The sequence below is a fragment of the Felis catus genome, chromosome A3 (genome assembly GCF_018350175.1).
Source record: "Felis catus isolate Fca126 chromosome A3, F.catus_Fca126_mat1.0, whole genome shotgun sequence".
In the NCBI taxonomy this organism is placed as follows: Eukaryota; Metazoa; Chordata; class Mammalia; order Carnivora; family Felidae; genus Felis; species Felis catus.
In genome coordinates this window covers 90,341,712-90,355,696 of record NC_058370.1, presented here as the reverse complement: position 1 = coordinate 90,355,696, position 13,985 = coordinate 90,341,712, and the positions used below count along the sequence as shown (strand labels likewise).

General features: G+C 48.1%; 1 protein-coding gene across 2 annotated transcripts; it reads left to right on the top strand.

Annotated features, from left to right (window-relative positions):
- Positions 1 to 5,026: 5,026 nt before the first annotated feature.
- BOLA3 (bolA family member 3) lies at positions 5,027 to 13,032 on the top strand. Of its 2 annotated transcripts, XM_023251779.2 has the most exons (5): positions 5,162 to 5,183; positions 5,353 to 5,460; positions 7,358 to 7,481; positions 9,351 to 9,439; positions 12,787 to 13,032. In XM_023251779.2, exons 2-5 carry the CDS (start codon positions 5,458 to 5,460, stop codon positions 12,850 to 12,852), a joined length of 282 nt encoding a protein of 93 aa, XP_023107547.1. In that variant the 5' UTR covers positions 5,162 to 5,183; positions 5,353 to 5,457; the 3' UTR covers positions 12,853 to 13,032. The 2 variants fall into 2 exon arrangements, with proteins under 2 accessions (XP_023107546.1, XP_023107547.1); XM_023251778.2 differs by lacking the exon at positions 5,353 to 5,460 and having other exon boundaries at positions 5,027 to 5,183.
- Positions 13,033 to 13,985: the final 953 nt, after the last annotated feature.

Genomic DNA, 13,985 nt, shown 5'->3' with positions numbered 1-13,985 from the left:
CCAGCTAACAAAGTATTTCCTTCATCTTAAGACTTGTAGAGCCCTAGCTTCTGTAGCTGTGTGCTTGAGAAATGCAAATCTGTACTTATTCACCATGACTTTGATAACAAAGCAAAAGCTTTGCTAGTAGTGCAGAGGCATGAGAAGCAGTCTGCTGGTGCTTTTTAACTTTTGCAAACATTGTTGAGGTTTTCTGATTATACCGTTGACTTTCTCTGAGTGGTGGGGTTATACTAGAAGTGGAGCTTCTAAACATAACATCATTACCTCATCAGCATAAACAAATCAGCCCCGAAGAGTACAAGTCTTAGAAATTTGTTTCTGAGCGGCAGCAGCCCGGGTGCTGGTGTTAGCGCCTGGCTACAGGAGGCTGTCTCCTGGCGGCACGACTCTGGCCTGAGAAATGCTGGCTGAGACCCCAAACACTGAGCACCTTCAAGAGGGACATTGTTTCTTCCTGGAATCAGTTCAGTAAGTGGATTTGGTTTTTACTATCGTAGAATCCTGTGAGAGAGGGAAAGTAGTTGTCCCTCAGTCTTCCTTGTGTGTTTGCATTAGATTTTGGTATTTCAGACTATAAAAGGCTTTTGGGGATGATATTATATGTGATAGCAGTGACTTTATTGAAGCAACTGCATTGAAATTCACTTGGGTTTTCTCTCATTCTCAGATTCTATTCCAAACAAGTGTTCTGTAAATCCAAATGGATTACCAGCATGCTATATAGGTTTTTTATAGAACGTTCTATGTTTGGTCTACTTCAAAAATAGTTTGCATAAGTTAGTCTTGGTTACCATCTAAAATATTTTTGGATGTTCTTTACATGGAAATTTATGTTGTATTTTTAAACCTTTAGGGGCTTTATCTATTTTTCTAAGTCAGTTAATTGTACTTTTAAAGAAAGTATTTTGTATCTACTTTTGTAACTTCATCAGAATAAAATATATTAAAAGAAAGAAATGACTGATTAAAGTATGTCTTAACACACATTTCTACTTAAATGTGAAACTTGAGATTTTTGCTTCTATGGGAGATTGTCTTCTGCTTATCGTTCAGTAGCTAAACTGTTGCCTTAACTCTTAGAGGAAAAGGAAGTCCCTAAATAAATATCTGTAACACCAGGGCCCCACCCCAAGAAACAAACTAAGCCTACCATTACAGTGGCTGAAACCTATCCCAGACAAGAAATTAGTAGTCTCCTTTCTCCTGAACTAGCCCAAGCTTGGGACCTCTTTTGCATATTCCTGGTTGTGAGATTGAGAAAAAGGAAGAGGAGGCAATGGAGTGCTGATTTTCTGAACTTGAGCTGAGTGCTCAGCATATCTGTAAGACACTGCCCACTCCAGACAGTTTTTGTTATTGTAGGAGAACTGTTAGAGTTCTTTTTAGAGGTCCAAATTACAGGTGCCTAATTTTAATTCAAAACAGCACTGCTATAATTGTTTTGATTTTTTGATTAGAGTTAAAATTTGGAAGTTAATGTGGCTAAATAATATGGGTTAACACTCCTATTTTGTATGAGATATGGAGAAGCTATCAATCAGTTTTGGATTTTTTTTTTTTTTTTTGATAGTTCAGTAGTAGGATTAAAATCACTCACAAAAATGGAAGAGTGTCTAATGGCTAAGTTGGAAAGCTGTTTTAAACTTTATAAATGAGTAGTAGAATAACCCAAATAATCTTTGAGAGGGCCAGAGTTGGGCTTCAAAGCTACACAGCCAAGAATAATGTCTATATCATGCCTTGGGCCTCATTGCTAAAGGGCTTGGAATGGACACTATAGCCTACACCATTATTTCTGACCACTAGATGTCAGTCTCTGCCTCAGCACGACCCAAAAGCTAGATTCAACAGCCCTGACCAAAATAAAGGACCTTGCCTAAAACCATCTTCCTTTCGTGTGTCTTCCTAATAAAAAATGTACATGGGCGACAAAAAAAAGCCTCAGATTGGCAGATCTTCAGTCACATATATCTGTCCTGGCTGCAAGAGAGGCTAGGGAAGTTTCTGGATTTTACTGGGAGGTTTAGGGCTCATAGTAAAATTGATGCTGGATGTTCCGAAAGCGTGGACTGGCTCCTGCTCTGAACTTTCTGTTCCTGCTCTGTGAAAAGATAAGGGAGTTTTCACTAGAATGTAAGGGTCTGGGTACACTGTTTAGCTCAACTGACATTTTTTGTAGCGTATTTGCTACGTGAAGGAAGTACAATATTGATTCAGAATTATGGCCAAGCTCTTTATCTCGTGGCTGATGAGCATTTTGAGTACCACTTTTTAGGGGAACCTACCTATTTAGGGGACTCCTTCATCAGGTTATCTTATTTAATCCTTACAGCCACCCGGGGAAGGGAGTTGTAACTAGAGGTATGCTAAGAATTTTTCACTGTTTTTCATATGGTGGCACAAATGCTCTGACTTCAAATAGCTAGTTCATAATGAGACCAGTCTGTTTCTCTGGGGTGCATCTGTAAAAATTCTATTTGCTCATGAGTGCTAGGAGGCTCTATAAAACAAAGTGACTGCAATTTAAAACCATCTCTATGAGGTAAAAAAGATGTATTCAGAGAGATCCTCCTGAAGGAGTTTTTTTACAGTTAGCTCAGATGTAACTAGAAGTATGAAAGCAGGGAGTAACTATGGACCAATATAAGTAAAGATTAGAGAATCTCAAGTTCGGGGCAAAAAGAGTAAGACACAGAAAGGATACACCCGTTTCCTGTGACTAAAGCTGTTATACTTTATAGTAAAAGTAAAACTGACCTTTTATTTGCTTCTATCTTAAAAAGTTATACTTGAAATGTTAAATTGGAACTAATTTGGAAGCCCAAGATTTGTGAGGTTCTGCAAATCCGTTCCTGAAATGGTTCAAGTTCACACTGTGGAGCTAGAATGGCTAAGCCACTGTCAGCTCTGTTCAGTAATCAGCACGTGGACTTTTTGTCCCATGCCATGCTGGGTGACAGGTTGACAGGACTAAAGCAAGATCCTGTCATGGAGCTCAGGGATCATTTGGAAAAACAGACACCTACAGAAATTGATAGTTCTCAAGGGCCACATGTGCAATAAAAGTTATGCACAAGTTGTGAGCCCTTAAGTGTACTGTGTGGCAATCAGAGGTGGCTCCCTGGAGAAGACAAGGCTTGAACTGGCTTCCAAGATGGGTAACGGCATAACCAAGCTTACATGTAGCATGGCTTGTACAGAAAGGTACGAGCGACCCAGTATTACTGCAGGGTGGATTTCAGTTAGTGGTTAAGTCATCCAAAAGACCTTGGGTTTTTGCCAGTAGGCGGTAGAGAGTCTGAAGGATTTGAGATCAGCAAATAATGGACAGGTTTGCACTTCAGAGGACCCTGACAGCAGGTGGAAACTGGCTGGGGCAGTGACAGTCCAAAATATAATGTGAGCAATTGTTAAATTATGAGGAAGAGGAAGGTTGGAGATAAGCAAAAGTACTGACTTTCAATAAAGGAAAGAGGAATTCAAATAGAAATCAGTGAGTTGAACGTGGTCTCTTACAAGTGACAAAGCCAACTAAAATTACTTCAGCGCTCCTTCCTGGCACTGCTTGACTCCCTCCGACTCTACTGTCTCTACTTCATTTCCAAAGTGGGCACTGCCCACATGATTACAAAGATGACAGCCAGCTGTTTAACAGTTTAGCAACTCAGTGGTAAATGACCATTTCTTAGTTCCAGACAAGTCTGTACACCAACTCTCACTGGTCTGGCTCAGGTCATGTGACCAACCCAAACAAATCCGTGTCTGATTGGCCAAATCTGGGTCATATGGCTACTCCCGGAGCTGGGGATAGTTTGGCCTCCTTTGAACCGCAAGGTTTGAGGAGCAAAGGCTTGTTCACTACCACACCGCTGGGAAAAATAGTTTTGGTAGTTTTTATTACACTAGCAAATTATCCCTAATCCCACCCACCATGATTTTTAAGGAATCAAGCAAAAAAATGTGAGAAAGGTCATTACAGTAATCCAAAGGAGAAATTATGAGACCCAAAGCATGGAAGACACTCAATACTGAAGTACGTATCTAGGTGATCACTTGAAAGAGCAACTGTAGGTCCGTCCAACTCATCCAAGTGCCACGCTGAACATGATTGATTGCATAGACCAGAAGGCAATAGCAAAAAGAACTAGTAAAGCCTGCAGGGTATACCAGACCACATGTTGCAAACAATTACTGCTAGAGAGAGAAAGCTCTTGGTTGAATTTTGACCTTGACATCAGTCTGAATTACTCCAGAGGTGGGGCAGGTTTGCTGGATAATTTTACCCATCCTCACTGGAGACAGCTTCCACTACATTCTCAGGAGCCCGCGGTCTATGGTTCCAGCCTACTTCTCTGCAGGGCCGTGTCCTGCAGGCACCTTGAAGTCAGGCAAATTCAAAACTGTGTTTGTCCGCACTCTTCACCCCAAACCTAGCCCTTCTCCACCCACTACACTCTCCACGCCAGACGTCTTCCTCACCCTCGCAGCCTAATCCAGTCACTCCATTCCCTTCCCTCCCCAAGTGACCTTCATCTCTGCTGCCCCAGCTCCCGTTGAGACCTCAAATCTCACCTGGATCATCGCGGTAGCCTCAGAATTTCTGTCCTCGCTTCCAAAGTCCGCCCCCTACAGCCCCTCCTCTTCGCGGACCCAGAGCGATCTTTCTAAAACGCAAATCTAAAAACGACTCCCCTGCTTAAAACCCCTCCACGGCCCCCTGTTCTGGAGGGAGAAACCCACACTCCCCAGTTTGGAAGCCAGGTTGCGGTGGGGACACAGGGAGGTGTCCCACCTAGGGCGCGAGGGGCATAGGAGTGAGGGCAGCTCAGAACCGAGGGTCGAGAACACCGGGCGTCTCCAGGCTGGGCAAGAAGGGCCCGTCGGTGGTGGAACGGGCCCGGGAGGCTGGAGCAGCACGGGGCGGACCCGGCCGGGGAGGGGCGCGAGCGCGCCGAACGGCTGGTTCCGGGGAGGTGTCCCCGGGACGCGCACGGGGCCGGACTGGGGCGGCTCGCGGCCTCCGGGCGGCAGGGGGCGGCGTCGCCCGCGGCGGCGACTCCCGGTCCGGGGCTCCGCGCCTTTCAGGGGACGCGGCGACCTCCGGCGGCGGGCCGCGTCGGCCGGGCATGGCGGCGTGGAGCCCGGCCACGACAGCGTCTCTGCTCCGCGGGATCCGCGGGGTGAGCGCGGGCGGGGCCGGGCTGCTCTTCACGGGTGGGAGCTGCGGAGGGGCCGCAGGGCCGTCCGGGGCCGGAGCTCGAGGACGGGCTCAGGGAGATCGCGGCGCTGGACCCTGGGGCCTCCCCCCTTCCTTTCTCTCATTCATTCCTAGTTGTTTCGGTCACACAGTGGATCCGGGCGGCCGGCTTTCGGAGAAATGTCAGACCCTGGCGCACGCTGGCGGAGCTTGAGAGCCGGTGGAGGTTGGGGGCGAGGGGAACAGACACATAAACAATGGTAATCCGGTGGGCACCGAGAGAGCGGTGTTGAGTACTGAGCCAGAGACAAAGCAGTCACAGCTATGCCACAGCCGGGAGTCCTGGAGTGGGTGCCGGAGAGTGTGAGGTGTCTGGACTTTGGGCAAGTCCTCCCAGCCTCTGTGACCTTAATCCTCTCCAAAATCCTACTTGTCCGGAGTAGAAGCCCAGCAGAGGGCACTCACTACGCGCTCTATAGTTTTCTCGTTTCTGATTCTTTCCTCACTTCATCCACTTTGCTCTCCTATTCCTTCTCTCCTGCTGCCTTTGAACCCGCCTCCACCAAGTATAAAAAGCTGGTGACTTTCAGCGTGGACAGTCAGAATTCTAGGGATTTCATCAGATTGCTCGTTTAAAGGCCGCTGACCACAGATTAGCTAAAATGGAGGAAAGACTTATCCCCAAAAAATCAGCAATGCTAGCCACCTACACCCCTTAGCGATTATTGGTTCTGCCTGCCACCTCTGCCTTTGCCCCCCAAGGCTCTGTCCTCAGAAAAGTCTCCTTCTCTCTGTTCCTTCCTCCACCCCAACCTTAGCCTGGCCTGCAACACCAAGTTTCTGTCCCTCCACTCAGTCTCACTCCAGATCTTTCTTCTGACCTGTATTTCAACTGCCTGCTAGAATCGAGACTTCTTTGCAGGTGCGAGTAGGCATGCCCTGAATGGTGTGCACATTCCACTAATCCGTTTGTTCATTCATCCTCCCATCCATACCCAAGTCCTCCTGAGAGCCTGCCCTGGCCCAGGTTTGGAAGGCTGCAGTAACAGGACAGACTCAGTCTTGGCCTTTGAAATGAGCTGATGAAAACCAGTGCACAGGTCATTTTAAGGAAGGTGCTTCCAGATTCTCTAACACAGGACCCTGCTCTGGGCCATCAGGAAAGGCCTGAGGGTGGGCAGGACTGACAGGTGAAGGGATGGCACCTTCAGCACCAGCACTGGATGAACAGCACTCACGTATCCCACCTGCCATCCCCCTCCAATCCCAGGCCCTTTGTAATGCCTCTTATCTGGGCACCTTTCCAGACTAGCTTCAAAAGGCATTGTTTTGTGCCGGTTACTTTGGCCGCCATGCTGTATTTTCAGTCTCCCTTTCAGCATGTACTCAACCCAGCCAAGGGGGTGCAGACCTGGCTTTTTGCTCCTTCTCCCCTTAGGGTTGAGACATGTTCCCATCTGATGCATCAGATGCACTGGCTCCCTATGGTAGCCGTCCGGGGGGTAGGGAGAGTGTTGCTGCCAATAGTAAATAATGTAAAAATGTTTTTCCTTCAGATCACTTAATAGAATTCTGCTCCTTCTTTCCAGTAAGAATTAGTATGCGTCACAAAGTGTGGTTGGCTTAGTGAGCAAGGCCACATCCCACAGGAGGGTGTGGAATGTTGACCAGGCCTATGGGATAGGTGGCATTTGGTCTCACCAGTGCATGGTCAGTGGCATGCTGGCATAGTGAGGCACATCTGAGGCCTGCTGCCTGGCCTCTCCAGGCTCTGGATCTAATAGATCCAACCGTGGCACTCTTTCCTTAGTGCCTCAGTTTCCTCACCTCTAAAACTGAAATCATGACAGTGTCTCTCTCACAGCAGTATCATGAAGAGTTTAGTATCTATTGAGTTTGGTCTCTGGAGTCAAAGCGAGTTATTTACAATTCCACTCCCCACCTCCACTTACTCCCCTAGAAGTTTATTCTGTGTTCTGGGGAGCTTATGCGGACATCTGACACCATGCAGCCCCTCTGATGTAGCCCGTGGTCATGCTGGCGGGGGCCCGGGGCCCTGGCTGGCAGGGCAATGGTGGGTGGGGCCTGCATAGTGGCCTGGGCCGGACTGGGGGTGGCATCATCTTGCTCAGCCATGACTTCTTTGTTGTGTGGCAGCTTCCTCTTCTCCACTGCGCCCAGCGGATGTTTGCCTCGCAGACTGAGGGGGAGCTCAAAGTAACCCAAATTCTCAAAGAAAAGTTTCCTCGAGCTACAGCTATCAAGGTCACCGACATTTCAGGCAAGATTTTCTCTCATCTTTCCCACAGGGTTTGGTAGGATTTTGCCCTCTGGAGGGGTAGAGGGCAGGGGGCTTGGCAGAGCGAACTTGTCGTCAGTGGCTTTTCAATATGTGTGGCTGTTGGAGAGGTGGAATTCTGGCTCTCCCAGCTGATGGGGTGGAGGTGGGGCTGTGGACGCGTCAGAGGGAAACTGTGTGAGGGGATAAGGCCCAGCTGGGAGGACTCCTGGTTGCCAGCCTGGCCCGGCTCAGATGTGGTCCCTCTCCGTCACCCTGGAACTTCGGTCCACAGTCTTTTTTTCTTTAAGTTTATTTTTATTTATTTTGACAGAGATAGAGAGCAAGCAGGGGAGGGAGAGAAAGAGAGAGGCAGAATCCCAAGCAGGCTTGGCACCATCAGGGCAGAGCCCAATGCAGGGCTTGAACTCATGAACAGTGAGATCGTGACCTGAGCCGAAATCGAGAGTCAGATGCCTAATCAACTGAGCCACCCAGGCACCCCTCAGGTCCACAGTCTTTAATTTGACTTTGAGAAGGACATGACTTTAATTTCTCTGCATTCTTCTGACACCCTAGCATATCAGGTCTGGAGAGGACCCCAGAAGGATTTTATCCTTTTGACAATAACTTCCTCACTTTCCCCACGAGGAGCCGAGCCCGGAAAGGCCAAAGACCCCGCCCAGCCCCTCGCAGGGAGGAGGTGGCAGAGCTGGAACCAGCACCAGGACACGGGTAGACTCTGTCCTGAGCCCAGTTACCAGCCCCAGCCAGGCCCTTTCTCAGATGCCACTGGCACCTGAGAAGTTCAGGCTGGCTGCGCGTTAGGAGGAGGCTGGGGAGGCGACTTGCGCACAAAAGGAAGATGGGGCCTTTCTCCAGACACTTGTGGAGCAGCCTAGTGGAGGTAGTAAGGTGGGCGTGGACCTGCGTCTCCCCACACCCAGACATGTCTTTGCCGCCCAGCATTGCTGTGAGGCCGCTGGCTTCTCTGAGAACGTAACATCTGCAAGGATTGGGCGAAAGTTTAGAAAATAGTTTTTATTCAGAAGTGTAGAAAAATCAATCAATCCAAAGATCCGTTGGTGAGCTCTCTGCAGTGTCCCAGGGCATCGCCGAGGCCTTGACGTCACCGGTCCTATACCTGCCCCAGGCCCAGGTCAGGCAGAGCTGGAACCTGACCTTCAGTCTGGCTCTGCCTAGCCCTGAACAGAGTGGGGAAGGCTGGGAAGCTAGGTTAACCAAAGCTTGGACTCCTAGTACACATAAAGCCCGTTGAGTAAATTGCACTTCTCATAAAACGGCCGGGTGTTAACAGCACGGGACGTTTTCCTTCCTGCCCATGTTGTTTCCTGCTCGGGCAGCATGTTGCCATTAGTCCCTGTCTCTCTCATGCTTCCACTCCTTTCTTTTCTTTTGGTTAGTATTACACAGTTTTCAAGCCAAACTTTCGTGTATTTTTTGCATTTTTAAAAATACTTTTTTGCTGGTGCTTAGGAAGGTTGAACACTGAACTTCGGTCTCTCCCATCCTCTTCCCTGGGGATTATTGGCCTATTAAAAAGAAATGCAAGGCAAACCTACATTTCCTAGGTTTTCCACGCTTTGTGCCTTATCTTTCGCACCCCACAAGTAATCATCCTGGGCAGTGCAACTGCCTTGAAAAAGGAACAGCACGTTTTGGATCAAGGCAGCCTGCGGGGAGGGTGTGGTCAGGTTAGAAGCCATGATGTTTTCCTAACAGTCTTAGCAACTTTCTGCTGAACAATAACATTTCAGACCTTCTTTGGACTGTACGGTACTCTAAGGACATATGGGACTGTGGCTACCGTAAGTTAATAATTGAAACACTTTTGAGTCATGTTTATTTCAGGAGGCTGTGGGGCTATGTATGAAATCCAGATCGAGTCAGAAGAATTTAAGGAGAAGAGAACTGTCCAGCAGCACCAGATGGTAAATCAGGTCAGTACAAGCAACAAGGCTCCTTTGCCGTTGATCTCCAGCATCTTGAGAGGGCCTGACGAGTGGGGAGGGTATTTAACTGTTAGTCCTAGGAACAAATACTACAATGCCGCACTCATGCAAAGAGCATTCAGGACCTGAGCAAAACATAATCTGGAACTACCTGGAATCAGACTGTGGGCAAATAGGAATTTTACTCAGAATTGAAAACAAGCCTCCCGATAGTTTCCTTGTATATTTCCTTGGATGATGCTGCAGGTGTTTACTGTTATTGACACATATTAAATGTATTTTGTAAAAATAGATGTTTTTGTAGATTTGAAGATTTTTTTAGCACTTCTTTTGACTGCTTTACAGATGGGCAAATTGAGGCATGGCATGATTGAGAATTGCTCTAGCTGTCCCAGACCCAGTGACATAATGTTAGGGGTCTGGAACATCAGATTTAACCAGACCCAGGCCCGGTTTATTCATTCTCTATGCTTCTTTTACTTGGAATCTATACCAGCCTTGACCCTGGGCCTATATCTGTAAACTTGCCCCCTCCCCTGCATCAGGTGTGTTTGAATCATTCTGGAAGGTCTTGTACATTGTGAGCTGGTTTAATTTCTGTACAGCACAGCTCTGGTCATAAGAATCCCTCGGTGGCTCCTTGTATATCAAGTTCTGGTGTTCCAGACTGCTATTCCAGGCCTTTCCCCACCCTTCTCTGAATGAACCCTCCCTGGCCCCTGCCTACCGTTCTGTCTTTGCATCTGGACCTTTGCCAAGATCAGACCTCCTGCCTGGGCTCCCTTCCTCCCCTCCTGCACCCGGCTCAAATGCTGCCTCCCCTACCTGCGTGGCAGGGAGCGAATGCCCTTGCATCCTCTGACTCCAATATTTTCTGCATTGTGTCCTGGATACTTACATCCCTGCCGTCTGTCCCTTGGCCCTGTCAGCCCTTTGTAGGCTGTTCCCTTTGGGATCCATCTTTGGGTTCCTCACGGAGCCCAGCCTTTCCCTCGGATGTGGGCATCCGTGACCATATGGTGTGCTGCTGGTCTGCCTGGGAAGTCTGGGGTGGAACAACTACTTTGCTCCCCCAGAAGTGCTTCTAGTCTCACATGATGTCAGGGGTTGGAGCCAAGACAAGACAGGGAGGACCTCAGTGACCCAAATCATCTCCAACCGGTTAGACTTTGGGTTTTGTCCCCAAAACTCCTCAGGCTGCCTGGTGAGCCTGCACTCCTAGGGGCCCTGTTCATTTGAGTGCATCTCCCGGCCGGGAGCCACTGTTACAAGTGGTCAAGGATGCAGGTTCTGGAGTCCGTCTGCCCACATTACACATCTGGGCTCTGCTGCTTTCTAGCTGTGTGACCTTGAGCAACTTACTCAACCTCCCTATGCCTCAGTTTTTTAATCTGTCACTGGGGAGAGTAGTAGTACCTACCTCAAAGGACTGTTTTGAAAATTAGTGGTAAAGCACACGTAGAGCTCTGAGAATACCGTCTGACACCTTACTAGTAAGCCCTCGGTAAACATCAATGGCCATCACCATTATCATCATTGTTGTCTACAACATTTTCATCTGTGAGCCCAGCACAATAGCAGGTGCTGAGAAATGTGTACCCAAACTACATTTTACAAACTGTGGGGCTTTGGCCAGGTCCCTTCCCTACCAGGGACTCAGTTCCCTCAACTGTGATGTGACCCAGGTGATCTCTAAGGCCCTCTGTAGCTGGGAGATACAGTGACCTACCTAGGTCACAGGTCCTTAGAAGCCTGCAAGAGAGTTGGTGGAAGGCATTCAGAGGGGTAAGTGCACAGGACATGAGGGGTCAGGGCCTTCCATGTGAAAATGTGGCTGGGCCCTCGCCTAGCCAAGGAGGCTTTTAGAATTGTGGCCCAGGTTGCAGCCCAAATATGGTCAGGGACAGCCTTTAAGGGGTACTCTGTGCCTACAGAAAGCAGAGAGCTTGTGACCCAGGGGTCTGTGTTCCCTTCCCCCAGTGATCACAGGAAGCTTTTTCCCCCGGGGACATTTCTGTTGTCTGCAGAGCTGAGGGGGTTGTGTGTGAATGCACAGGTGGTAGGGCAGTTCATTGGCTCCCAGCACAGATGAGCTTCCAGCATCAGGGCTGGCCAGGAGCCCCAGGGAAACCAGGAGTGGCCAGGACATTGGGCTCAGGTCCTAATTCTGTTATTTGCTTGCTGAATTTTGACAGGGGATAGATTCTATTTCTTTTTTATCAGAGAAAGGGATGGGACCAGATTCTCTCTAAGGATCCTTCTGACTATAAACCTGACTGCACATGTTAAGAATTTTTTTCGTGTAAACTAGCAAAAGCAAACAAAGGGAATTAATTGGCCCATGTAATTAATTTATCTGGTTTCTGACATATCTAAATTCAGGGTCTTAAACAAGTTCATCTGCTTGTACTCTCTCTCCTCTGAGCTTTTGGCTTCTGTGTGTTGGCCTCATTTTCTCCTATTGGAGACAGGCTTGCTTGCTTGCTTGCTTGCTTTTTTTTTAATGTTTATTTATTTTTGAGAGAGACAGAGTGCGAGCAGGGGAGGGGCAGAGAGCAAGAGGGAGACACAGAATCCAAAGCAGGCTCCAGGGTCCGAGCTCTCAGCCCATGGCCCAAGGTGGGGATCAAACTCATGGACCCTAAGATCATGACCTGAGCTGAAGTCGGATGCCAACTGAGCCACCCAGGTGCCCCAGGCTTTCTCTTGTTGGAGAACATGGCCCCCAGCCATCTCCAATTGACGTTGTTCAAGTAGAGTGACTCAAAAGACTGGCTCCACACTGAAAAATCCCAGCAGAGATTCTGATTGGTTCAGTTCGGGTCACGTGTTGCCCCTGGACCTATCGGGCTGGGCCAGAGGCGCATAGCCACCTAAATGCAAATTGGTAGGTCTACCAGCAGTACATAATTAAGATCTCTAGTGGCTAGTGGAGAAGGGGAAGTATAGAACAATGTGTTTGAAATGCTACCATTTGTGCTATTAAAAGGCAGCTGGGTGGATATATATTCATAGTAGCCTAAACATGCATTTTTCAATCGTTGCAAAGACACACAAGAAATTAATAAGGGTTCTCTATTTGGGGATGGAGGTGGGAATGGGGGGGGTGTGTGGAGGACAGGTGTGGGGGAAACTTCACTGTATGCCTTCTATAACTTTTGATTTTTGAGCCTCATTGGATATTCAAAAAAATAAAAAAACTTTTTTTAAAAAGGTAAAAACTGTTTAGACAAAGCCTCCTACAAACACAGAGCTATACGCAACTATTCTCACAGAGACTTAATGTATTCAATGTCAAATGCAAAACAAACAGTGATGCTTTTCTACTTACTTAGGCACTAAAAGAAGAAATCAAAGGGATGCATGGATTGCGGATATTTACCTCCGTTCCCAAACACTGACCACATCCTGACTGTGTAGATGCTGCTGCTTAAAACCTTGGATGAACTTGGCTGACACCATTCTTTCCTAGGCATTTGCCAAAAAAATTATCTATTTTGTTCATAGACATTTGCATATTATAATTATAGAAGAATATGTTCTCTATTTAGAGATTAATTAAAGGCAACAGACAACTGAAACTTTTGAAGAGTCATTGGTGACGCGTCTAGTTCCTTTGTTTCAGAGGCAATGTCCTTTTATCCAAAGTGGTCTCGTCCTTGGACAGTTCTGTCCAGCTGCTACAGAGGCGGAATGGAGTGCCAGCTAATTCTCTCGTGTCAAGAAACTTTCTTATTTCTTCTCTATGAAGCTGCTCCTCTAGGACACTGCTGTTAAGGCCCCTTAATCTTACCAAAAAGGAAAGAAAAAAAGGAAAGAAAAAAAATCCTTTGGTTTTGCTATTCCTTCAGTTTAATGCTCTCTTTCCCTTCCCCTCCAAACTTCTTACAAGAATGATCTTAGGCCTTCCATTTCTTACTCCCTGGAGTGGGCTCTGAGGAGTCCGGGATGCCAGGATCAAGGTCTTCTTCCTGTTTGAAGATTCCCCCACCCTTTGCATCCCGGAGGGAGGTGCGGCCCATCTCCCACAACAGAAGCGGAAAAGGTTTGGCTTCCTGGCTCCCTTGTAAATGGGCACAGGTCGGTGGTCTAGACTCAGCCCATCAGATAGATCTGGACTTTGAATTGGGAGCAAGTGAGCCAAGAAGCAGGGGTAGCGGCACATCCACTCCAGCCGCTGTGGCTGCCGTATCTGGTACTCTGGGTACTGGCAGCCACAGAGCACTACAAGCCGCTGTCTCTCGAGTCCATGGTGGCGGGCACGGTGTCTGGGTCTGCAGCGGGATATGGGCCCTGGTAACGGAGCCTTCCTGTTCCTGCCCCTGCCCCTTTTCAAAAGCTGGTTCACCAGCGTTCCCAGAATTTCTGTGATTGTCCCATGTCCTTTCACTAAATTCTTCACTGTTCACGTCGGCCTGGTCAGTGTCTGTCACTTGCAACCGAGAGCCCTACTGTGTTCACCCGCCCTCACAGTGTGGCTCCTGCCTTCCCACCCCCACTTCCCTCCCGGACGGCTTTCCGAGAGACTACGTCC

Coding starts and splice junctions, on each gene's coding strand:
- BOLA3 (XM_023251778.2), top strand. CDS start 5,130: ATGGCGGCGTGGAGCCCGGCCACGACAGCGTCTCTGCTCCGCGGGATC. Junction 5,184..7,357: donor TGCTCCGCGGGATCCGCGGG/GTGAGCGCGGGC, acceptor GTTGTGTGGCAG/CTTCCTCTTCTCCACTGCGC. Junction 9,440..12,786: donor AGCACCAGATGGTAAATCAG/GTCAGTACAAGC, acceptor CTACTTACTTAG/GCACTAAAAGAAGAAATCAA.